At 43.2% G+C, this 25,632-nt stretch overlaps 2 protein-coding genes across 2 annotated transcripts; one reads left to right on the plus strand and one right to left on the minus strand.

Moving 5' to 3' along the window:
- Positions 1-3,041: 3,041 nt before the first annotated feature.
- On the minus strand, positions 3,042-13,644 carry LOC123428056 (protein PELOTA 1). Its single transcript, XM_045112220.1, has 15 exons — positions 13,452-13,644; positions 13,242-13,324; positions 12,682-12,757; positions 12,024-12,155; positions 7,585-7,630; positions 7,397-7,472; positions 6,416-6,491; positions 6,299-6,331; positions 6,139-6,207; positions 5,279-5,385; positions 4,866-4,938; positions 4,658-4,696; positions 4,389-4,483; positions 3,592-3,698; positions 3,042-3,319 (listed from the first exon to the last, which is right to left on the minus strand). Exons 1-15 carry the CDS (start codon positions 13,500-13,502, stop codon positions 3,246-3,248), a joined length of 1,137 nt encoding a protein of 378 aa, XP_044968155.1. The 5' UTR covers positions 13,503-13,644; the 3' UTR covers positions 3,042-3,245.
- Positions 13,645-15,637: 1,993 nt separating this feature from the next.
- LOC123428057 (2-methoxy-6-polyprenyl-1,4-benzoquinol methylase, mitochondrial) lies at positions 15,638-18,692 on the plus strand. Its single transcript, XM_045112221.1, has 8 exons — positions 15,638-15,893; positions 15,979-16,105; positions 16,182-16,243; positions 16,920-17,075; positions 17,159-17,303; positions 17,559-17,630; positions 18,040-18,148; positions 18,417-18,692. The coding sequence occupies exons 1-8, from the start codon at positions 15,767-15,769 to the stop codon at positions 18,516-18,518; spliced, it is 900 nt and encodes a 299-aa protein (XP_044968156.1). The 5' UTR covers positions 15,638-15,766; the 3' UTR covers positions 18,519-18,692.
- The last annotated feature ends 6,940 nt before the right edge of the window (positions 18,693-25,632 follow it).

Below are 25,632 nucleotides of genomic sequence, written 5' to 3' on the forward strand. Positions count from 1 at the left end.
TCTATTAGTTTTGTTTCTGATAAGAAGAGAATGGCAGGCTCTTCTTCCCCCTGGAGCTCTAGGAGACTACGAACTTCCGTCGGGTTCCCAAGCCTGTGGTACTTCCATGCCACTAGTTTCATTGGTTTATGTAGGGTTGTTCCGATAGCCCTGAGTTCACATCACCGGTGTTTTTGTTCTCCTCATCCCCCTTGGTCTTCTTTCTTGTCTCCCCTCCTTACCATCAACATCCATCGGCCCCACCCCTCTTTTTGCTCCCACTTGGACGTCCAGCCTCTCGTGGTTCCCCTACCCAGCCTCCCTCTCTTTTCTCACAAATCTCTTGCCCCTTCCATCTCCTCCTCCCTCGCCCTTCTTTCACTTCTCGACCATACCACCACCATTCTTCGCACTGCTCTGAGCCTCATCCATACCAGCTAGAACCCCCTTTTCCTTTACATTACTCTTACTAAACTCCGACGTGTTCTGATCCACCATGTTTGTGTCCTTCCCATGCTCCTTCTCCCCCTCTACAAAGGTTAAGCTCTTCTTTACCACCTCAGCTTTGGGTTTTCAGAATTCTTCCCACCCTCATTTCCATCTTTCAAGGGACTTGTAACCTCTTCATCCGCATTGTTTTACTCCTTATTCGCAGAGGATCATTCTGTCTGATTTGCGAACTATCACTATCACTGCCAGACTTATTCCTGTTTGATCCCAGGTTGTACGAATGGAAATTGTACTTGTTCCTCCCTTCACTTCCAAACCAAGCTCTGCCCCACCCATCTCTGCTGCCTTCCCCTCCTTTCATTGGAATGTAAGCTTTCAGCCATGATCCATATTATTGTCGTTCGCTTGCAGTCTTTGTCAATGTGATCTAGCATGCCACATGTGTAACAGAAGTCCGGTAAAAACTCATATTCAAAACGGCACTAGAACTCTTCCTCTTGCTTCTCCCTTCCCTTCCTCTTTTCCCTTTCGGCAGCTTCCTCCTCGTCCTCATCCCGCATAAAACCCCTCATCAGCGGTTCAGAGATATTGATTATTGTCTTCAATCGAAGATACTTCCCCACGGCCATTCCGTTCACACCGGGTCCACAAACTTCCCCATGAAATTACCGATTGTCTCCCCCGCATCCCTACACATCATGCCTAGGGGAGGTCAAGTATCCTCACCCATATCGGAATCTATCTCAACTCGTAATCCTTAATTGTTTTAGTTGGCACAAAATCCTCCACCACGAGTACTGATTTCCCAAACTCCTACGGGCCATCTTCAAGCGCTTTCCGCTTTCCTGACTGCTCATGAAACGTGAACAAGAAGACATTCTCTCCCAGGTCCTTGCATTCCAGGCCTTTCATGGAACACCAGACTCTAGCCAGCGCCCCTGCCATGATAAGCGTGGTAACTACAGTATGAGAAGGGTATTAACTATATCATGAGAAGCATGATAACTTTAGCATGGAGCAGTATGGTAACTTTACATTGGGGTATGTTTCAATAAAAAAAAATCCTGGATGAAAGTTACCATGGTGTTTACACTTAAGATATTAAGTCTGTGGTGCTTAAATTACCAAGAATTTACATGGAAATTGTGGAAGAAGTTATATTTCAACGTTTTTTCCTTGAATTCAAAGTTACCATAGTGGTTGAATGTAAGTTATGAGGTTCAGGGAAAAAGTTACCGCGGTGTTTGTACATGAGTTATCATCTCAATTGTGCATATATTACCATGTTATTTACACATAAGTTATTAGGGTATATCTTTTAACAACTTCTATCTCGTGTCAAAAGTTATCAACGTGAATTATCAACTCTATTATGCATATATTACCATGCTATTTACACAGAGGTTACGAGGGTATGTTTTCCAATGACTTTTTTGTACGGATCACAAGTTGCCACACCTATGATATGTATATTACCATGTTGTTTGAACCGAAGTTACCGGGTTGGGTGTATATTTTCAACAACTTGTCTACTCAAGATCAAATTCCATTGGTATATTTTAAACAACTATTTTACTTGGGGACAATGTTACCGCATTTTTTGTGCATATGTTTTCATCCCGCGGTGTGTATATTACCATGTTGTTTACACATAAGTTATGGGAGGTATGTTTTCAATATTTTTTCCCAGGTAAAAAATTACAATGGTATTTATACGTGGGGTACGAGGTGTGGGGCATATATTACTATAATATTTACACAAGAGGTGTACTAAAATATGGCGTGTCGGTTTGTACCACAGGACACCTGATCATTTTCTCATCATTTATGTCGTCTACCTGCACCTCCGTGGAGGCTTCATCGACTACATCACTAACATCATCATTGCAAACTATCGAAGCGTATGCAAAGACATGAGCCCATCTTCAGCACTTGAAATGCAACACCCATGAGAGGGTTGTGTCTTGCGGAGACCAAAATTTCTCGCCACATGAATAACACTCATCGAAGTGTTCACAAAAACACCAACATATGATGCATTAGAGAAATCTACGAAAAAATACCTTTCATTCTTGATTACGAAAGTAAAGATGGTTAAAAGATGTTTTTCCATCTCGTGGTCAACAAGTCTTTGGTAAGGTGGCTAGTGCATCGCTTACTAACGCCTGTATACTCTTGGGTCGTGGGATCCAGAATTAATGGCATCCGATCGGTTCGGATCTGATGCTAAAAAACCGAACGTTCGGAAGTTATATATTCTGTTTTTTTAATATATACAATGTATAAAAAACATTCAAGTAATTTAAAAAATGTTAGACCTATATACCGAAAATGTTCAGCACGTATTTGAAAAAGAGTCCACAGGTATCTGAAAAAATGAAGAACAAAAATCCTAGCAAAGAAATTAACAAGGAAAAACTGATATGAAAACAATGAGAACAAAAGAAAATAAAAAATTAGACGGAAACTTCTGAAACCGGTCCATGGAAACTTCCCAAAACCGCTCAAAGAAGTCTACATGAACATATATAAGACCCAGCCCGCTTGCCTTCACACAGGAGCATAGATGAGCTTCTGTCTCGCAAAGAGGAAAAATGGAGAGGGTCCCCTTATTATCAAGTCAAAAATAACCAATAGATGTGGCATAACTAACCATTTACAATAAAGATATCTTCTCAAAAGAAAATACAACAAGGATACATTAAAATGTTGTCAGAATTTCTTTGAGCCAAACTGTTATATTATCACATTTGATCAGCTATAAGTTAACAGGTTGGTACGAAAAATGTTAGGCAGCTCCGGAGGGACTGGACTAATCACATCTCGATGTCCTCCAAATCTGGCAGGGGGAATCGAAGTATAGCTGCTATTCCTGTCAACTGCGCCAATTCTGCACAAACACATCGGGAGAAAAAAAAAATGCAATCTCAGAACGCAGAAACTGTGCAGAAACGATGGGTGTAATAAAGAACTTCCTTCTTGCTTCAATATTTTTGCCATAGCATGTAACTATAACTATATTCAGTTAATTTTTAATTTTCTTTGCAACATTTCCAACGGTGTGGCATTTTATTGCATCTCAATACTTCTCATTGATTGTAGTGTGAAGTAAACAATTATGAACAAGGTGGGCGAGTTCAAAATAGTTGGCAGTATACTCACGGTCGCCGGAGACATGCATCGAAGAAAATATGTGCACTGTACCACCATATTTCTTGACTGACTCAACCAAGTTCACATACTTTCTCCTGCTAACGATGTCCGTGTTCCTACAAGGGGAAACAGACGGAGAACAAATAAATAAATAGCAAGACTGTACAGGCAAATTGCAACTCATGAACTTCTGTTTCAATTTTCAGGTCATATTGGATGCATAGGAAGCACATGTACATACATATATTTGGCTTGAAACCACGCATCAAATATGGGGAACCTCCCTTGCAATGCCCAGACTAACAAATATGGACTATTGATATGCCCAGACTAACAAAATGGACTACTGAAAGGGAAGCCTGCTATTTTTTCTTGCAAATTTTTTTAATTTGAAAATGCAAAAAATAGTGACTACCACAAGATGCGATTCTTTCCAATCCTATATGTAAATAGCCTAATATGGATTCACAGTCAATAGCATCTTCAACATCAAGAGTAGGGATCAGCAACCAGCTCCTGTAGCAAACGTATTTCAACTGAACAAAGCAGGCTACACCAAGCTATCTGAATTATTAATCTAATGTTTCCTGGGAGCCACACCATTCATCCATAGCAGGTTAGGCAAGCAAGCTTAATTAACCTACAGCAATGGCCACATTGCACAGTTTTGTTACATTAAGACTTCTTTGTCGAGTTTTGTGGCTGTAGTTTGCCACTTATTCTATTACCAAACCAATCACATTTTTCAAACTGAACATATGCGTAAGAAATAACAGTATATAATCAATTTCGTAAACATGACTTACCGAAACAAAGTATCTGTCATCAGAAGAGTTTGTATTGCAAGGCGCTCATGTGCGACCTCAACATGCTTAGGTCCATAACACGCTCGGGCTGAGTCCTGCAATTAAGCAGCAAACATTTAAGTCTAATCAGATATGGTTGAACTAAGCAGAATCATAAACATATAAAATCAGTACTGTAACTGTTCTTCTTATCTGAAATACAAGAGTGCGTGTGCGTGTGTTGGGGGGGGGGGGGGGGGGGATAAGCTCGCTTGTTTCAAGAGGCTTACATTTGTAAGCATAGCGAAGAACTCTTTCAAAGCTTGCACCTGCAAATTACAACAGAAATACAAGACGAGATCTGAGTAGCTGCACTTAGAATCTGTTTTGAAAGTGTCTGTCATATGTAGTTAATCAAGATATGGAACTTCTTCAGAAGGAATCATACGTGTAAGTTACGGTATATATTGACAACGGGGAGTTCTAAATCAGACTTACCTCCTGTGCCGCTTTTGTATCTTTTATCAGTGACATCACACCTGGGGTGTCCAAAACTTCCTTCAAACTATGCCTATACCAAATAACAATATACAACAGAATAATCAACAGCAACGTTAGGATCAAACAGAGAGCAACGAGAAAATAGAGGACCAGGAAATACATAAACCAACCACTCATTTAGCAAATATATATCTAGTCACAGGCAAATGAACCGCAAGTATCAGCCGGATAGACATGTTAGTAGTATCACATCAGGCAAGTCTCCAACCGATTGTTCAGAATTTTAGAAGAGGACCTAAATCTCCAAGTATTACCCTGTGCTAGTAGCTTAAATAAAAGAGGAAAGATGGACGGCTAAAACAGGTCGATGAGTACACAGAATCAATTGAATGAGAAAATATAGAACTTACTTGTAGCCTGAAGGTGCATGTGCAAGAATAATGCGTGATTTATTCTCAATTATTACTCTCAAGTCTCGCCGTGCAGCTTCAAGATGCATGTAATCACGAAACTGATCCTGTAATTAAGATAAAAGGAAAAGAAAAAAGAATAGGAATTGATATTATCTTCATGAAGATATGGAGGGTTAACCTATGCAAGTAGCAATAGATGGACCAAAATGTAAGTACACGGTAGCACATGTTTCAAGTTGGAAACAAGTGTAAATGGCAAAAGTAACATGCAATGATGCAATTCACTATATTGCCAGGTGCAGCCGAAACCATGATAATTTGACCATATTACACTGGTACATAAAATTTAATGTAAACCATTAAAACAGAACATAGCTGGTAAACCATATGTGGATGGTGGGCAGTACTACACACTCAAGTTGGTAAAATTAGGGACTGAAACATCAGGATTTGGGTAGTCCCTTGAGACATGGAACATAGCTGCAGAACATATTGTTTATAAGGATCCCGCCTTGGACACTTAGGCGTCAGGGCGGTTGGTGCACGCCTTAGGTCGCGTTACCACCTTATAAACAATGAACCGGTGCTGATATATGATACGACCAGAGCAACATATAAGCCCAAGACCTTTTTCATGAAGCATGGGATTTATTTTACTATTTGATAGGTTATATTAACATTAACTGACTGGTTTCTAATATGCCTATCAAGATCGACTTAGAAACTGATTTAACATCACATGACAGGTACATTTATCGTTCTTCAAAAAACATTGTTTAAGATGTTTTCACAAACTGATGACCCTTAAAAAGAAAGTGTTATAATAATATATATTTCTCCTCTCGGTATGTGATTACCTTAGTAAAACCTGGGCTTGCAATTACAACACATTGGACCACTTCGAAATCAATGTGCTTCAGCAAAGCCTGCAGACAGGTAATGTAGTGTGTTACAAAAAAGATCATTTATAAATGTTCTCATTTATTGTGAACTTTGTACAGATTATTATGTGCTTACTTGTAAAACATGCTCAAAGAACTTCTTGAGAGCCTGCATAGGAACAAAAGGCTGCCAACTCAGTAGCAAATAGATGAGACAAAGAAAATCCACATTATCTTAAAATAGTTAACGTACCGATTCGTAACCAGCAATGGCAGGTCCATGTTTCCTAGGGATCGATGTTTCAATACGTGACCTTGTTGCTGTTATGCTGTTTAAAATAGTCATGGCTAGTAAGTTGAATGAAAGGGGAGAAAGAACTCCAGCCAATCAAGGACTAGAGAAGCAATAATAAGAACACATGCCAGAATCTATATGACCACTGGGTGTTCATATTTATGGGAGACCATAGACAAATCTATTGTTCCTGTGTAACTGCACAGGATGCATGAATATTGAATGAAAATACTCATGAAACTTCAGTTTGGTGTTAGTACCATTTGACATTCTAGTTCGAAACCGGTACCATCACAAGCAATTATTCTTTTCGTTGCATATTTAATAGTTATGGACACTTGGCCAACATCGTCTGAGATGGTTTGGGCATATACAACGCAGGCATCCAGAAGCGTCTGTGCACAGCTGAAGGATAAAGCATGTTGATAATGTCAATAGAGGTCGGGGTAGACCAAACTAGACATGGGAGAAGAACGTGAAGAGAGTTCTGAAGGACTGGAAAATCAAGAAAGAACTGGCCATGGACAGGGCTGCGTGGAAGTTAGCTATCCATGTGCCAGAACCATGACTAGGTTTCGAGATCATATGGGTTTCAACTATAGCCTACACCAATTTGTTTTGGGACTGAAAGGCTTTGTTGTTGTTGTTGGATTTGTTCCTGGAAATACTACCCCCACCACAACACACACACACAAGGGGAAGGAGTCAATTTTTAAGGTAAATGGTCGATTGGATAGCAGAAGCTCATCAAAGGGGTGCAAAGGTCGATGTAACATTGATGAGTGCTATCATGAGAGAATCAGATAGGCTTATTGTAAGGTTATTCTGTGAAATAAATATATTTAGCATGACTTGCATGGGATCTAATTATTTAAAGCAATTCAAAAGAAAACAATCAAATATTATGTTGTTCAGCAAGTGAAAAACGTTTTTGCATACCTTCTCCCAATAAGGAATAAGTGGGCAAGTCCTTCTTGCATAAGAATAACTGCTAGATCAGCACTTGCAGTAGGATCTAAAGAGGTTTAAATGCACACAATTAAAACGCATTCTTTTTTGGGGAAGCAGTAGCAGTGAAGCAGATAATGATAAAAGGCTATAATATCTGTTGAACATAAATCACATACCACATGCTTGTTGGATGGTATCAAGTGCTAACCAATCCCAATATTCCTACACAAATAGAAAGAGTACCTGTGAGTTAATCACGTTGCCCTGTACACATAGGATTAGGAAAGAAAGCCAAACCGAGTCCTACTAGTATTAGGATACCTAGTCCTAGTCTATTTCCATAGTCCCTTGTGTATGTGTATAAAAGGCACCCTAGGGGTGTTGCTTGTAACACCAGAAAAACGAAAAGCAATACAAAGTTTGACAGGCTCGACACGAGCCTGTGGCCATCAACGATTCAGTGCCTTCGCGTTTTTACGTTCTTGTTGAGAGAGCCGAGTTGATCCGTTGCCGCGTGATTGATCCAATCAACCGAAACTAGCCGGCTGAAGCGTATTCACACGCAAGTCTCTGGCTAGTTGCACGTGTGTGTGTACAAGGGCTAATGATCAAGCTGCTAGTGTGCTTGTTCGAGTTAGCTTTGCACGTACACATACGTGGTGCTCCTGGGTGTTTTGATCTACGGTTTAAAAGCCAACAATTGGTTTCAGAGCCTCGACGATCTACGATGACGGACAGCGACGCTGAGTCGGTCAAGTCCGGCAAGGGCGGTCCCAAGGCGAACAAGAACAGCGACAAGGTGAAGAAGGGCGGTAAGTCAGCAACGAGTGGTGGAGGAACGGGCGGCGCCATCGTCCAGGCGCATCGCAACATCCCCATTCAGTACCCGATGCTCACCGACGCCAACTACGGCGTGTGGGCGGTGAAGATGAAGATTATTCTCCGAACCCTTCGAGTGTGGCAGGCAATCACGGACGACGACGTCGATGACGAGTCCGACGAAGGTGCCATGGCCGCCATAGCCCAGTCCGTGCCGAATTCCGTGCTAATGACATTGGCGGAGTTTGAGACGGCAAGAGAGGCGTGGAACGCACTCAAGGAGATGAGGATCGGACAAGATCGCGTCACCAAGGCTCGGGCACAAGTGCTGAAGCGCCAATTTCACAAGTTGCGGATGGAGGAAACTGAATCGGTGAACGACTATGCCATGCGTCTTACTACTTTGGTGGGAGAGATCCGCGCGCTTGGTGCAAAGCTCGATGAGACCGAGATTGTGAAGAAATTTTTCAGTTCGATGACTGACAAATTCACGTACATCATCGACACGCTCGAGCAGCTTTACGACATCGACGACATGACCATAACGGAGGCGATCGGACGCCAGCGGACATGGGAAGAGAATGCTCGTGGTTGTCGGAAAGGCAAAGGAGGAGGTAGTGACCAACTCATGTACTCGCGCGTAGATTGGGAGGCCCCAAGTAGCAAAGATAGGCGTGATGGTGGCGAAGGCTCAAGCAACGTGAAGCGCGACGGACAAACCGGAAAAGGCAAAGGAAAAGGCAAGCCACAAGGTCGTGGTAAGGCGGACCAATCTAAAAGGCGGAAGCCACGGAACTTGGATTTATCCGAGGTTAAGTGCTATAACTGCAACGAGATGGGTCACTTTGCAAAGGATTGTCCGGAGCCTGACAAGCGAGAGATCAAGGCAAATTTGGCAAAGGAGGAAGACAAAGGTCCAGGTCTTCTAATGGCCGAAGTTTGTGATCTCGCTCAAACAGTGGTTGTGAAACCAAGCCGGAAGGTGCTACTTTATGAGAAGAATGTGACACCTAAGTTATCCGGGGATCACAACGTGTCGTGGTATCTCGACACGGGTGCCAGTAACCACATGACGGGATGCAAGGAGAAATTTCTCGAGCTGGAATATGATGTTGAAGGCTCGGTCAAGTTTGGTGATGGTTCAAATGTGGAGATTTGTGGGCAAGGATCTGTCCTCTTCGAGGGTCTCACAGGCGAACATCGCATACTCACCGGAGTGTACTACATCCCACGGCTTCGCAACAACATCATCTCTATTGGGAAGCTTGACGAGAATGGATGCAAGGTGGGTATCGAGAACGGAATGATGACGATCTTCGATAACCTCCGAAACGTGCTAGCTCGTGTTACTCGCACACGGAACAGGCTCTATATCCTCAACCTTGATAAATCTCAACCGGAGTGTTGGCTCGCCAAGAGTGATGATGATTCGTGGTTATGGCATGCTAGATTTGGACATGTTAACTTCTACACCTTGAAGAAAATGTCAAAGATGGAGATGGTATCCGGGATGCCAGTTATCGACCATGTTGATCGAGTATGCAATGGGTGCTTGGTTGGAAAACAGCACCACAGGCCGTTCCCTGCTCAGTCTACCTATCGTGCAAGTGATGCACTCGAGCTGCTCCATGGTGATCTATGTGGCCCTATCACCCCGGCAACTCACGGAGGAAAGAAGTACTTCTTCCTTGTGGTAGATGACTACTCGAGATATATGTGGGTCGTTCTCCTACGATCTAAAGATTAGGCGTTTGAAGCGTTCAAGAAGCTGAAGGCTGCAACGGAGATGGAACACAAGTTGAAGGTTCGCGCTCTACGGACAGATCGCGACGGAGAGTTTACGTCAAACGAGTTCAACGACTACTGCAAGAAGATTAGCATAAAAAGGTTCCTCACGGTATCTTATACGCCACAGCATAACGGTGTCATTGAAAGGCGCAATCGAACCGTCGTTGACATGGCAAGGAGTTTACTCAAGAGCAAGAACCTGCCCGGGACCTTTTGGGGAGAAGCTGTCTCGACGGCAGTCTATCTTCTCAACCGGGCTCCAACGAAGGCGGTGATCGGCAAGACTCCGTATGAAGCAATTTACGGACGTAAGCCGAATGTGTCTCATCTACGGACGTTCGGGTGCGTGGCACATGTGAAGACGGCGGAGCCACATCTCTCAAAGCTTGCCGATCGTAGCACCAAGATGGTGTTCATCGGATACGAGAGGAGTTCTGGCACCAAGGCATACCGCTTCTACGATCCACAAACCAAGCGTCTACGGATTTCACGCGACGTCGTGTTTGAAGAAAACCAAGCGTGGAATTGGATCGCCGCAGCCGACGATGCTCCAAACGTTAACATATTCACGTTGAATTTCCAACTGATGATGATGCAAGGGAGGATGTCCAGGTGGTTGGCAAGACGCCCAACCAAGGTGACCACAATGGTAGTGATCATCATGGTGCCAACACCGACGACAACGTGCATAGGTCGCAAGGAGATAGCGACAACGACATGCACGGCACGGGCGGAGATCTCGACGACAACATCGACAACGAGGCACATAGTGACGACGACAATCAAGATGATGGTCGCGATCACGACGACTACGCCGACGACGCGCATAGGTTACAAGTTAGAGAAGGATACGGAGGGTGCCATTGTGAAGTACAAGGCAAGACTCGTTGCAAAGGGCTACGTACAACGTCAAGGAGTTGACTATGATGAGGTGTTTGCACCGGTTGCTCGACTCGAGACGGTAAGAGTGCTCCTAGCTTTGGCAGCACAAGAGGATTGGAAGGTTCATCATATGGATGTTAAATCCGCTTTCCTCAACGGCGATCTCACAGAAGAAGTGTACGAAGAACAACCCCTCAGCTACGAGAAGAAAGACAAACAAGCGGAAGTTGACAAGCTCAAGAAGGCACTTTACGGGCTGATGCAAGCGCCAAGAGCTTGGAATTCAAAGTTAGACCAAAGTATGGTCACGCTCAGGTTCAAAAGATGTGCCCTCGATGATCCGAAGGACAGTCTACAAAGCACCGAAGAAGAGGTGAAGATTGAAGACACGACCAAAAAGGAGTGTTATCATTAAGCTACGGACGAGACGACGACAGTAAAGACGGTCCATGAAATGCTGCAAGGGACGGCAAAGGCCATGCCGATGATAACAGTTATGAGAAGCAGCAATCGTGTTTGGGACCCAGGTCGGAAGTAAGGACATCGTGATTAGGGGGTGAATGTGAGTTAATCACGTTGCCCTGTACACATAGGATTAGGAAAGAAAGCCAAACCGAGTCCTACTAGTATTAGGATACCTAGTCCTAGTCTATTTCCATAGTCCCTTGTGTATGTGTATAAAAGGCACCCTAGGGGTGTTGCTTGTAACACCAGAAAAACGAAAAGCAATACAAAGTTTGACAGGCTCAACACGAGCCTGTGGCCATCAACGATTCAGTGCCTTCGCGTTTTTACGTTCTTGTTGAGAGAGCCGAGTTGATCCGTTGCCGCGTGAATGATCCAATCAACCGAAGCTAGCCGGCTGAAGCGTATTCATACAAGGGCTAATCGATCAAGCTGCTAGTGTGCTTGTTCGAGTTAGCTTTGCACGTACACATACGTGGTGCTCCTGGGTGTTTTGATCTACGGTTTAAAAGCCAACAGTACCATTTAGAATTTAGAGCCATGTCCAAAATTTGAACTGATTAAAAGTTTCAAGCAAAGGGTGCTTATCATAAAAAATGTAACCAATATGGTAGTCCCAGAGTAAACAGGTACAGTAGCTTAAAATAACTTTTGGGCATACCTTTCGTAGAACAAAAGGTCTCTTCAGCTCAAGTTCTAAAGTATGAAACTGGCCAATCTTCACGTGATCATTCTCAGTAATATTTTTGCCACGCACTCGCAAAACATTCCCCTCCTTGTCATAATCTACAGACTATGCCCAAGATAAAGAATCATGTCAATTAAGTTAGAAAAAAATATAATTTTGATTTTGTTATAGCATTGGAAAGAACAATAAGCGATGTAAGGTACTAATTCGTAGGGATGGTGCCTTATTAGCTCTGCTCACTGTATTTTCGAGTTCTCACGTGATGATGCTTTTCAGGTGCCCATTATACAGCTCTATTATAATATTATATTTTTTGCGAGGAAAGCGCTATGGTATTATTCTAACACACTTGCAGCAACATGAATATAAGGCGTAAACAATCCAATCCCTTCTCTCATTTTCAGGTCACGTATTATTTGACCCTTTTCAGTACATATCCGACAAATATGCTCTAGAATCAGTAATAACTCTAAGCCTTTGCAGCCAGTACGCTAATCCCCTATGATTTTCCATCTGTGATGTCATGGAGTACACAGTCATAATGACGATGATGCCTAAGGTTGGAAGCAAAATGGTTACAGCTAGAACCACTAAACAAAGCAAGTCGACACAGATAGACAGACGATGTCACCTCAACTACAATTTCCAACTTGAGCTTCACGCGCTCCGCATCACGCCCACCAGAAGCAGAATCCCTGAGAACTTTCCTGGAAACGAACAAAAGAAGAAGATCAGTTTCAAGAGGACTATGAGTTTCCAAGATATACTGGACAACTGGAAGGCCCTTAGACAGAGGCTTGAACTTATCAACAACTATACTACCATGGAGGAGAAAATCACTCATCACATCACCAGTGGTCTACAATCCCCCAGAACCACAGCCAAGAGCTGAGAAATACCCATCATAGCCGGCTCGACCTTTTTTCCCCTTCACCTGGCAAACCATGCCTCCCATGTGGGAACCTACTCTAACTCTGCCTCAACTTGCAATTGCCAACCGAGATCCATAGGAGTACATCAAAACCACTAGCAGCCAGAAAGTGCTAAATCGGGGAGAGTAAATTATATATATGGCGGCTGCAGCATCCGCCAGAGGACTCGGTTACCAACCACTAGCACAGAGCTTATTAGCTGAAGTGCTGAACCAAAAAGTAAAGCAAGCACTATTATGATGCAAAGGGAGGAACTCACCGGACAGTGACGGCCTGGAGGCTGTCCCCGACGGCGATGAGATTGTACGCGTGCCACAGGTCGTCCTCCTCCTCCGGCAGCAGCTGCGCAACCACAAGAACGGGCCAGTCAGCAGCCACGCCAAACAGAATCCCACCGGGGGGCTAGCCCGGCCGGGCGGGGCGGCTCGGCTCAAACAGAGCGCGACGAGGGGGGGAGGGAAGGGGGGACCTTGGCGGAGCCGGGCCCGTTGCGGGCGAGATTGCGGTGGACGAGCTTCATCGTGGCGGCGGCCGCCGGAACCCGAGCCACCAAGGCTTTCCGCCGGCGACTCTTCTTGCTGTCGGAGACGGCGGCGAGTGGAGGAGAGAGAGGAGAAGAGAGGGGATTCGCGGCGGCAGCGAGGGGAATTAACCTGCTCTCTCTCTCTAACTTTTTTTTCCTCCTCGGTTTATGTACCTTTTTGGGGGAATCCTCCAGATTCCTTGTGCTGCAGCGATTCGGCCTCGGGCGGCACGAGGGGAGATACGGCCCGTGACTGCAAGGCCTGCCTACACGACGCAGGCCAAGAAGTCCTAATAAAAAAAGGAAACGCGGCCCAACAGACGTACCAGGTAGGCTCACGACCACAGTCGGCCCAGCTAAAGGCCGATGCCCAGTACCCCTTGGAGAGGTCACTCTCTCCTTCTCGGGGATGACAAGTGGCAATCTGAAAGTTTGCCCTTTTTCCATAGTTAGATTAGATTCCTCTCAATCTAAAACTAGACTCAATGCTAATAAATTAAATGTACTTTTCTTTCAATAAAAACTTCAAAAAATGGAAGGAAAAAACCAGAAACATTTTTTCCACTTTGCTTCTCGCGAAAGAAAATATGTACCTTCACGAAATGCAAATTCGTGTCTCTCATAGAAAAACATTTTTCTCTGTGCCTCTCGTAAACGAAAAAAACATGTTTTCCTTTTTTTTAAGAGGCGCATCTCCCGAAACAATATGTATCTCTACAAAAGCAAGTTTATGCCTCCTGTGGAAGCAAAAGAAAAACACATGTTTTTTTCTTTTGGAGAGGCACAATTGTGTCGATCACAAAAAGCAAATTTATGTCTCTCATGGAGGCAAAAAACAATTATCTTTGTTTTTCATGAAATCAAATATGTGCCTTCACGAGAAACAAATTTATGTCTCTCATGGAAGAAGAAAAGTTTTTCTTCTTTGACTCTTCCGTAAGAAACTCTTTTGCCTTTTGTAAAAGGAAAAAAATACATGTTTTCCCTATTTCGTGTCGCGCTATATGAGTGTTCCCTTCGTATTTTATTTTTTATTTTTTTTTGCATGCGTTTTCGCCTTTTTTGAGTGGTTTTTTCCGGGTTTTTTATGTTACGATTTTTCAACGGCCTTTCGTAACTTTTGAACGGGAAAAAATTTCGCGAAAAAAACGTGTTTTCGTTTTTTTACGTGAAAAAACTCGTTTTTTTTTTTTTCGAGAGGCACGGTTTTGCTTCAAGAAGAGGCACGGGTTTGCCTTCATGAGAGGCACGGCCGTGCCTCTCGGAAAGGAAAAACATAGACGCATTTTTTTTGTGAGAGACACGGTTTTGCCTTCGCGAGAGGCACGCCCGTGCCTTTCGGAAAGGAAAAAAACATGTTTTCTGTTTTTCTACGAGAGGTATGGTTTTGCTTCCGCGAAAGGCACGGTTTTGCCTTTGCGAGAGGCACCTCTTCCAAAAGGAAGAAAATGCATTTTTTGCTTTTTGTTTTTTGCGTGAGGCACGGTTTTGCTTCCGCGAAAGGCACGATTTTGCCTTTGCGAGAGGCACGCCCGTGCCTCTTTCGAAAAGGGAAAAACGCGTTTTTTGCTCTCTCTTTTTTCGCGAGAGTCGCGGTTTTGCTTCGGCGAGAGACACGGTTTTGCCCTCGCGACAGGCATGACCCGTGCCTCTCAGAAAGGGAAAAAACGTGTTTTCTGTTTTTTTCCTATCGCGTGAGGCACGTTTTTTTCGTCCGGTTTTTTCTTCTGGTTTTTTCATGAAAAAAAGTTCATCAAAACCTATCAACATGGATCTAGTTTTGAAGATGTCGACACGAGAAAGCCAACGGTGAAAACGGTTCGAGATTTGAACGCACGGTTTATGAGATAAAACATTTTTAAAAACGGATCTACGAAAAAAGAGAAAACTTCCAGGTTGCGACAAGTGACACGCATGCAGTGCGTCATTTGTTGCAACCCGTTGAGGTGGGAGTAATCGTTGGAATGTGTACTCGTTAATGATTTTGCTATATTACTGCTGCGTCAGGCCCAACTCTGGCAAGCCCATGCAAATGGATGGAGGCCTAGAACCGTTGAAAACCCAGCTCTGCGGCGGCCCATCCACTCGCCGCAGAGAACAACACAAACCCCTCTCTCCCTGGTCGCCGTCGTCTCGCATCTCCGCACGCACCGCCGTCGCCGCCCGTGCTCCCTTCTCCCCCCTCCCCCCTCCCCCCGTCGACGGCCATCTATTACTCCGGGCTCGGATCGGCTATCTCGCCCCGCCAAGGAAGGAAGGGCATGGCTCTGCGAGCAGCCGCCGCGCGGCTGGCGTCCTCCAGCCTCCGCCGCCACCACGGCCACCTCCTCCCGGCGGCCTCCGCCGCCAGCCACGCGGCCTTCCTCCACTCCCACGCCACCAGCTTCGGTACCCCCCCCCCCCCCCCCCCTTCACTCGTCGCCCCCTCTCTCGTGGCCTGCTGCTTGCTGCTCACGGTCTCGTTCCCCGTCAGGATTCAAGCAGGTGCGCGAGGACGAGAAGAGCAAGCTGGTCGGCAACGTATTCAGCAGCGTCGCCTCCAGCTACGACGTCATGAACGACCTCATGAGCGCTGGGCTGCACAGGCTCTGGAAGGACAGGTTAATTGATCTCAGTCCATTACTTCGTATACGGGGATTCATTGTTCTTACCGGATTCATGTGACATCTTTTCCAGGCTGATTTCAAAGCTGAATCCTTTTCCTGGTATGAAGCACCTGGACGTGGCCGGTGGGACAGGTAACAAAATAATTAGCAGGGGTGTCTCTTCTTCTATCCCCTCATTCAGAATATAAGATGTCAGTCATCAGATCGATGCAATTAGGATAACATAAACAGTCACAAACAAATTTAGTGGAATCAGATGTCTTGCTTCTGTGGCTCTCCCAAATGACCTTACATACTGACTCCTCAGTATCGTTCCCTCGTCAATCCTTTCCCTAACATAAGAGTTATGCATTTCCTGTTGCTAATGGTATCTCTGTCAGTCTCTGATAGACTCCTCATTCATTCTCTGTCATAATTTCTGTACTAATGTTGATCGCTAACAACAATAAATATTTATATTTCTGTTCTGCCTCCATGTGGCAATGCAGGATTCAGTGTCCATATTTCCTGCCCAAATTGGCAAATAGCTGAGCACATGTGTTATCTTTGAAATGATGCATTTAACTAAGGACCTCTTCTTTGTTCTAAAAATTATGTGATGCTTATCGTAGACTTGTTCTAGATTGATTGTACGGTGTACACCTAGTCTTCCTGTTGCTAGTGTATCTTTTTATTTATGATGAATGACTTTCTTTTGACATGTTATGCTGCTAAGAAGTTTCCGCACCAAATATATTGTCAATTCTCTTGAACACTCATTATGAAATTTGAAATAATGTGCCTGCAATTTCTTCTATGTCAACTCCAGGGGATGTTGCATTCCGTGTAGTGGAAAGAATTAAGAGTGTGAGCCACAGAGCTATGCAGGGTACTCTTACTGATATGGAAGAAGACACTCACATTTATGTTTGCGACATTAATCCAAATATGCTAGAAGTTGGAAAGAAGCGTGCTGCTGAAAAAGGTCGTGGTTCATGACACTCATTTTATCATGCCACCTTAGTTTCAAATGTTGTTCTGTTGTCCGACAGTTTATTCTTATTCCAGGCTACAATGAAGAGAAGTGCCTTAGTTGGGTACAGGGAGATGCAGAAGCTCTTTCTTTTGAGGATGGGTCTATGGATGGCTATACTATTGCATTCGGGATCAGAAATGTTACGCACATTGAGAAAGCTCTATCAGAAGCTTACAGGTGGGACGCGTAAAAATGCTGAACCAACTAACAAATCTTACCCCAGGTTTTTAATCTCCTGAAGTTTCCACTGTGCTGGAAATTGGATGCATCCATCTGTTCAGATATTTGTGTTTGATTTTGATTTTTCAAACTTACAAACGGTTGGCATGTTTCGATTGAATGTTGTTTTTGAGGAGATTTCTTGCTGTAGGAAATCTGACTGGTTTATGTTCTTTGCATCTAATCAGTTTTACATGGATTTGTGTGTTTCAGAGTTCTAAAGAAAGGAGGAAGGTTCCTGTGCTTGGAGTTGAGCCATGTGGATGTTCCAGTTTTTAAAGACATGTAAGTTTCCTTTAGTGAAGTATGCCAGCGTTGTAGGATAAATTTGTATGAGAAATGTCTTGAACATTCTGTTAAAATTAAACAAGCTGATGTCAGACCTACAATTAATTGTCAGCAACTGCGCTGTTCATTTTCAGCATTTGCACTAAGCACTGCAACAAAGTTATAATCTGTTAGCAACCTATGCGGCTATGTGTTAAACATCGCTGGAAGTTGCCTTAAATAGGCTCATGTTTCTTGTTGTCGTTTGTTTTGTGCAAATAGAAAATGACATTTTTTTAACTGCTTCAATGATAGTGTTGTCTCATCCGTCCAAAAAAAATCCTCCTAGTGCTGGAAAGTAATGTTCTACTCTTTCGTTTATTTCTCTCTGAACTTTTGAAAGTTCACTATCTATTTTTTCCTCCAGTTACGACATCTATTCGTTTTCTGTGATTCCGGCTGTGGGAGAGCTAGTTGCTGGTGATAGGCAGTCGTACCAATACTTGGTCGAGAGCATTCGTCGGTTTCCAAAACAGGTGAAGATCGGCATTTCTAAAGCATTTCCTGTTACTGAGCTAACTAGTTTCTTCTGAACTTCTTGCTTTTTAGTGATTTCTACCGTATGTCAAACCTCTAGAATATCTAGGAGCAATTAGTACCTTGTAAAACAGTATTGACATTGACTGTTCCTGTCACAGCAAAAGATATAAGGCTGAAGGATGCAAGATTACTAGACTTCTCAAGCATTTCATGTGTCTGTATATGTTCTGCATTGCTGCTGATCAAACTACTTTTACTTTCCAGGAAAAGTTTGCTCAGATGATCCAGGAAGCTGGGTTTGAGGCAGTCGAATATGAAAATCTGGTAGGTGGTGTAGTTGCCATTCACTCTGGAGTGAAACTGTAATATAGGTTGAATAGCAGCACAGGCGACGCTTTCGTGGGTGGTGGTGGATCTGAATCAGGCATTTGGGGCTAACAATCGACCATTTTCTTTGTTAAAAATTAATGTAACTATTCCCGTTTATGTAATTCAAAATAAGAACAGATGATGATATGCACAGAGGTCTTATTTTTTTCACAATTTGGTCTCTACTATATATATGGGAAGCACTCTGCGCCGGCGCGCTGGCCCAACTGTTGAGCCGGTCGAGCTCCAGCCATCAGATTTGGCCCCCCGAGCCGTCAGATCCCGTCTTCCCCACCCCTCCTATCTTCAACCTCTCGCATGGGGAAAGGGGAGAGGCCTGCCTCGCACGCGTCGACGCTGCAGCATGCGCCGACCGCCTCTCCTCACCGCTGGCCGCCCTCACCTATGTCGACTTCTGTGCGTTTCTAACTGTTGAGATTTAATTAACCCACGTGTTAATTAAGGAGAATCTTCACTATCCCTAATCGCCATGCACAAGGGACGCGACTGTTCGCTCGTGTCTCTTCAGACCATCGCGTCTATTGGATGCATCCCCTGAGGGGTTATATATACTTGTACTCAATCATCAATAAAGATAACGATTCATTTTTACATCTTTCGTCTTGCCTCTCGTTTTACTTTTAATACGTTATCAGCAGGCTCTACCGCTAGAGAAAGGAAAGACCGAGATGGCGGTTACGCAGGCGCGAGACTATGGCTGCCGCAGATGCATGGCGGAGACAGCAAGAAAACAACACAGCGTTCAGGGAATGTAGCCTACCGCGGCGCAAAGCAGACTGCCGGATAAAAGCGTGCAGAGCACGCGAGACGTGCGACGGTTGTGTTCCAGCAACAGAAGACGGCGGTGCGACGGTTGTGTTCCGGCAACAGAAGGCGGCAGCGCATGAGGATCAATGGCTATGTGAAGATGAACCAGAAGAAGTCATTCAGAAAGGAACTGGAGTCTCTGCAGCCCGGCAAATGCTCGTCCTCCAAGATGCATGCTCCTATACAGGAGAATCGATCAACATGCATCGACCATAATTCGGTTTGTATATGCGTTCCTTTAACTAATGCATTGATTGCTAGAAATGAGCACTTCAGACTCGATCGGTGCAGCAAACCTAACGTAACGAAGCCTTGCGTCGCGCTACGTACGGCTGCTGTGCCCAGCCCATGGCGTCTCGGCGACGTCCGGAAAGCCATTCGAGGACGCGGTACCACCGAAACTAAGGCGCGGCAGGGCCCTCGGTCAACGGCCGATGTGCCGTGAAGCCCTCCATGCGAGTGCACATGACAGCAAGGCCCGCGTGTCACGGGAGCGCCCGCGACCATGCCCCCTCCTGTGTCGGCAACGGCCTAAGGTCGGCTCACTGCCAGGCAACGCCTAGCATGGCCACAACCTCCGTCGTGGCCCCAGCGGCTCATCCATCCCAAGCGCACGACCATTGTGTGGTGACTCCTCTCGGCGCTTGGCGGAGCGGCGTCTTCCCGCGCTGCCTCCCACGGCACTGATGCCGACAGCAGAGGCGGCCGATCGTCCGTCTCCACGCGACCCAGCAGCGGTCAGCAGTGACGTCGTGGAGCACCGACCCAGCGCGGCGTGTGGCTCCGGCCTCGTCGAGGTATCCTCCTCCTGCGTGGCCAACGGCCAGGCCGCCGGTGGCGGTTACGGGAGAAATCCCCATCAGGAACCGTTTTCGAGAGAGAAAGGAAGGGAACCTTATCTCTTCGGCTGTCTTCACTTCAGCCTTTATGGTTTCTTATAATCACGAATGAGTTTTTGCAGATTCTTTATATAACATTTCTTGTTAGTACAATATCATTGTTTTACGATTGACATTAAATTTTCTAGCACAACAATATTAATTTGGATTGAGAAATATATTTTTTTTTTTCTCGCAAAACAATTTCATTACGATTGAGATTAATTTCTCTCGCAAAATGTTAATTCACCCTGCTGAATTATCTTGCAACTTGATACAAGATCATCTCATTTAATTTGGGGTCTATACAATTTAAGTTTTTCACTTGAGCATCAAGTTTGCAACATCGTTACTAGTCATTACAATAGTAGTATATTTCTGTTGAGTACCGAGTTGTATTTCAGATCTTAAGTTGATGTAATATATTTCCATGTTTATCACGTGTTGAGATTAATTACATCCATTTGCAATAGAGATTTTAAATCTCTTGCAAAGATAAATTCAGTACCTGTGCAGTACTATTTCTCCGTTGAGTACGAGGTATTCCGGAATGTATGTATCTCCATGTTCGCTACATGTTGAGATTAATACGCTTATTTGCAATCGAGATTTTTAATTTCTTGCAAATTGAATCAATTCATCTTAATTGAGCCTTTGGCTTGATACAAGCAAGAATTGATATGCAAAATTCTAAGTGTTGTTCTTCAAATTGATGCTTGGGATCACAAGGTAGTGTGTAGATCTACTGCTTAAAGATTATCACCATTACTGTTAAAGCCTATATTTTGTCATTCTGACATTATAATTGCTTTACAAAGTGCTCTTTCACACATTTTTCTAAGTCATGACATAAGGCATTACGAGTGAGTATCTACTGACTTCATCGGATTAGATTCCCTAGTGCTGCGATATCTACTCCATTTTGGAGATTATCTTCAAGGTGTCATATTTAGCAATTTGAAATTCACACTAATAGTTTCAAGATAATTTCTTGAAATATCCGTTAATTTTGCTAAGTTCATTACAACATCAACCATGATGGTCTTCAATTTATTGACCGTGAATTAATTATCTATGATTTACCCATAGAGGTAACATATGGCTATAGAATTTGAGGCATTCACCCTCAATGGCCACCACTGCCCTATCTGAGTCATGGACATCATGAATCGCTCTTGTGCCCCATGGGATAATGCGTGCAATCCAGGATTCACTTCTGGTCAGGATCACACCGCTAACAGAAAATGGTTGTCTTATACATTATAAGGCATTAGATTCAGATCTCAACATCTGGTTATTCTGTATCAGCAATTCCTGGGATACAATGAACTCAAGGGCAAAGGTTCGAAGCCCACTTCAACCTTCAACCCGACATCACCAGTGATGACGGGATCCTATGGGCACAGAGAACGTGTGGTTGAATATGCCTAAACCAACATGTTTGGAGACTATGAATAGCCTCCCAGTCTCCTGAGTGGTCAATATAATTTATGTCCATTCATGATGTTGTGATAATAACATAAATATTATTATCATCATATATTGTATATCACAATATGTTGTATCAGCACTTTGGTATAAATAAATTTGTATGTATTCTATATATGTGAGTGATTTTCATATCGAGAATCTTCATGTCTATATAGATATTTCTACGGAAGTTAATCCGACGAGAGATGATATGTGCCTTGTGGACATATGCACCACAAACTTTATACTCAGGGAAGTTCAATGTTTCCACTCTCGTTGAGAGAAAGGAGATATTTAAAAATCGCTAGACGCGATAAGGTACTTGTTGTATCAACTCGAGTCATATTTACTATCCCTCTGGGTACTCGGGTAATGTGAGGATGCTTTATTGCTCCTGGTTTAACTCGTACACTATTAAAATATAGAGGTATCCGTCAAAATAGTTTCCATACGGAAACTTATGATGAAAACAAAGAGGAATACATTCTTTTTTATAATATGCAACCGATATGGCAAGCATATTCTCTATGTATCATCATCTGGATTGTACTACACATACTACAAAACTCGTAGCACATGTTGCGCCCAAAATAGTTTTCCATAATGTCTTGTACATGACAATCTTGGCATACTCGCCTTGGTCATCCAGACATTGGGCTGAAAGCGAAACTATCAGCAATTCCATTGGTTTGTGATTATTATGATGCTAAATTCTAACAATATTTGGATTTTATGTGCACTGCATGTGACATGAAGAAGCTAACTTTAAGGCTTGCGCACCTTAAAGTCTACGTTGAACCACTCAGACTCCTTGAATGCATCAAGTCGAGGTAAGTGGCTCTTCCCATCCATTGACTAGACCATTCAGGTATTCCATGGTTCTAAAAGACATATCTATACGATTGTCTCAAGTGTGATTTATGCACATGAAACCATTGGCTCATTATCGTGACATCGATTTCAAGCAAATTGAATGGCCGAGTTACAGAATTCTCCTTGTGTGCCTTCTCTTTGGCACTAGGATTGAAGTTTAGCACTTTGTCCTATTTGTCTAGACTAAAAATGGTTTGATAGAATCCTATCCAAAGAATTAAGCTCATTGCATAATCTTTACTTTCAAATTGCAATTTACCAACTTTACGTTGCAGTCATGCAGTTTTACACGCTCATGACAGAACTGCATAATATTATTCCCCTCTATCTTTGATACGTGGAAATCTACCAAGTATTTCCCATCTGCGGTAATTCGGTTGCATACAGATATCACCACCTGACATACATCATTGGCCCCTCAACATATAGTTGGGATCTATGTGAGGAATAACTGTAATTCTGTCAATACATCAAGCCCCTCATGTGGGGAGTTATTCAAGGCCAGTATGTTGATTCAATGAGGAGTATTTCCAGGCATTCGGGGGAGAATTCAAGTACCATGAAGAATGCCAGGAAATTAGTGGAATGTTCAACATATTTCTGCCTCAAATCCACGTACTCAAAGATTTGAACCATGCGTTCAGAAGATTTGCAACACATTGCAAATAACCTGTCAGACTCATTTATTGAATATAATGATGTCACACAATCCTACAATCCTACAAAAGTATGCCTGAAAGAGTGGAGGTACCAACAAAAACCACTCCATTCCCCGTTCGATACAACAGGGGGAGATGTATGGCAAAAGTACATTAGGATTCAGTTTCTTTGCAAGCAAGGATATCAAGGCCTACGAATCAGTAAATGCAAGTCAACTTCACGTTGACAGACACCTAATGGGTAGTACACCCAGTGGATGGGAAACCTCCACCAATCCAGGTCATAGTGCACACAATGACCTTGACATCGGAATACCCGACTCAATCGCATTGGGAAAACGCGAGTAGTCACCATGGGTAACGATATTCCATCAACTATATATTGATATATAGATTCTGGAGAATCATATAACTAGAAGTCTACAATTGTCGACATACATTTTCCAACTAGATTGCAAAACCTTTCACATGATTCGGATCCAAAGACCATGGCCATGGCAAAGTGTGAACAACACTCGGACTGAACTCAAGCAATGGGTATAATCTAGCTAGAAATGATCTTGCTCAATAATGGAAAGGTATTCATAAGCAATACCTACACCAGTTTTCTTCTAGAAAAAGAATTGAGAACAACGAGGTGGTGAAACAAAGAGCAAGTATTGTAGCACAAGGGTTCACGCAGATACCCAACTATTCTCTAGAGGTGAAATCTCTTTCCGATAACTTATATCATTGACAGTGCAAAATCATCTATATATGCAGTGGATAGATGTAGTGATCACATATCCATGTGGATCACTAGATTCATACATATATGATTGATTCCCAACGGAATCTCACTTCTGAATCGAAATGCAAAATGCAACATACATTGTGTAAAAATCAGTAAGTCGCCATACGACTTATTGTTGTCGGTACATATGGTACAACCGGCGTAGTGAGTTCCTTATGCACAAGGATTACTTCTACAGTGATGATTATCCATGCTTGTGTGTATGCAATGATGACACATGTAATCATCTAAATGACGGAGTTTAAATAAAGGATTTGGGTAAACCAAAATACCGCTCGTTACTACAACTTGAGCACCTTCATTTCTACATTATGGTATACTATGTTGTCTATATCCAAAATATATTAGAGAAATTCATTATGGACAAATCTTATCCATCAATAACTCTCATGGTAGTTCATTCTCTAGATGTAGAGAAAGATCTATTTAGACCAAGAGACGATGGAAATGAGATATTGGGACTCAACGTTCCATAAGGCCATTGGATCCACTAAACGCGATTGGTTGGGACTCAAGAATATCTATCGATATCTTCAAAGGCAGCAAACATCTTGTCCTGGTTTTTCAAGTTTCAGAGAAATCTGAACACTAGTATCATTGGATACATTGATCAGATCCCCGCTATGTTAGATCATAGACAAGCATAGTGTTCCTGCTAGGTGTGGTAGCCCTCTCATGAAGAGTCTTCGAAACAGACCTCATGGCTACACCCACCAACCATTATCTCAACGATAATGTCTCTTGTGTTGCCCGGATGCAAATAAGTTACAAATAAGCAATATCTTTGTATTGCATATCTTGCAAGTTAAATCATGTGACTGGTTTGTTCACGAAGTCTATACCAACATCTACATTCTAGAAATATGTTCATGGAATTGGTATGTGACGACTTCGAAGTTTGCAAGAATCAGGGGGAGTATCTTCCTGAATTGTTCCTGTTCAATGCATCATATTATACTCTTTTTCCCTCGATGAGTTTACTATATAGGTTCTCATGAAGGTTTTTAATGAGGTAATATCAACACAATATCGTATGTCCTACTTTCTGTTTTCCCCACTGGGTTTTTTAAGAAAGTATATACAACATATTTATTGTCCTCTAAACTCTATGGTTCTCACATATTGAGTTAAGGGAGACAACAACTATTATATGTTGCAGCATTTTCTCCTTATTTTTTCCACTGGGTTTGAAGGAGTTTTGGCAACAAATCAAATATTATACTCCTCACATTTTTCCCATAGGATTTTTGGAGGAGCTTTTAACATGACAATGTCTACAAGGATAGCGTAGATTAGGAGAGTGTTGAGATTTAATTAACCCACGTGTTAATTAAGGAGAATCTTCACTATCCCTAATCGCCATGCACAAGGGACGCGACTGTTCGCTCGTGTCTCTTCAGGCCATCACGTCTATTGGATGCATCCCCGGAGGGGCTATATATACTTGTACTCAATCATCAATAAAGATAACGATTCATTTTTACATCTTTTGTCTTGCCTCTCGTTTTACTTTTAATACTAACCTTCGTGGATGTAGCAGCGTGCGCTCATGGTTGCAACCCTCGTAAAAAACAATACGGTTGATGGTTGCAGCATTTCCCATTATGGTT

The sequence above is a fragment of the Hordeum vulgare genome, chromosome 2H (genome assembly GCF_904849725.1).
Source record: "Hordeum vulgare subsp. vulgare chromosome 2H, MorexV3_pseudomolecules_assembly, whole genome shotgun sequence".
Classification (NCBI taxonomy): domain Eukaryota; kingdom Viridiplantae; phylum Streptophyta; class Magnoliopsida; order Poales; family Poaceae; genus Hordeum; species Hordeum vulgare.

Bases quoted from the DNA above. Each gene is read 5' to 3' on its own strand.
- LOC123428057 (XM_045112221.1), top strand. From the start codon at position 15,767: ATGGCTCTGCGAGCAGCCGCCGCGCGGCTGGCGTCCTCCAGCCTCCGC. The intron at 17,076-17,158 runs GTCGTGGTTCAT...TTCTTATTCCAG, and splicing joins GAAGCGTGCTGCTGAAAAAG to GCTACAATGAAGAGAAGTGC. The intron at 18,149-18,416 runs GTGAAGATCGGC...TTTACTTTCCAG, and splicing joins TTCGTCGGTTTCCAAAACAG to GAAAAGTTTGCTCAGATGAT.
- LOC123428056 (XM_045112220.1), bottom strand. From the start codon at position 13,502: ATGAAGCTCGTCCACCGCAATCTCGCCCGCAACGGGCCCGGCTCCGCC. The intron at 7,473-7,584 runs GTATGTGATTTA...AAACCTCTTTAG, and splicing joins TACCATCCAACAAGCATGTG to ATCCTACTGCAAGTGCTGAT. The intron at 6,492-7,396 runs GTATGCAAAAAC...TATTTTAAACAG, and splicing joins TTATTCCTTATTGGGAGAAG to CATAACAGCAACAAGGTCAC.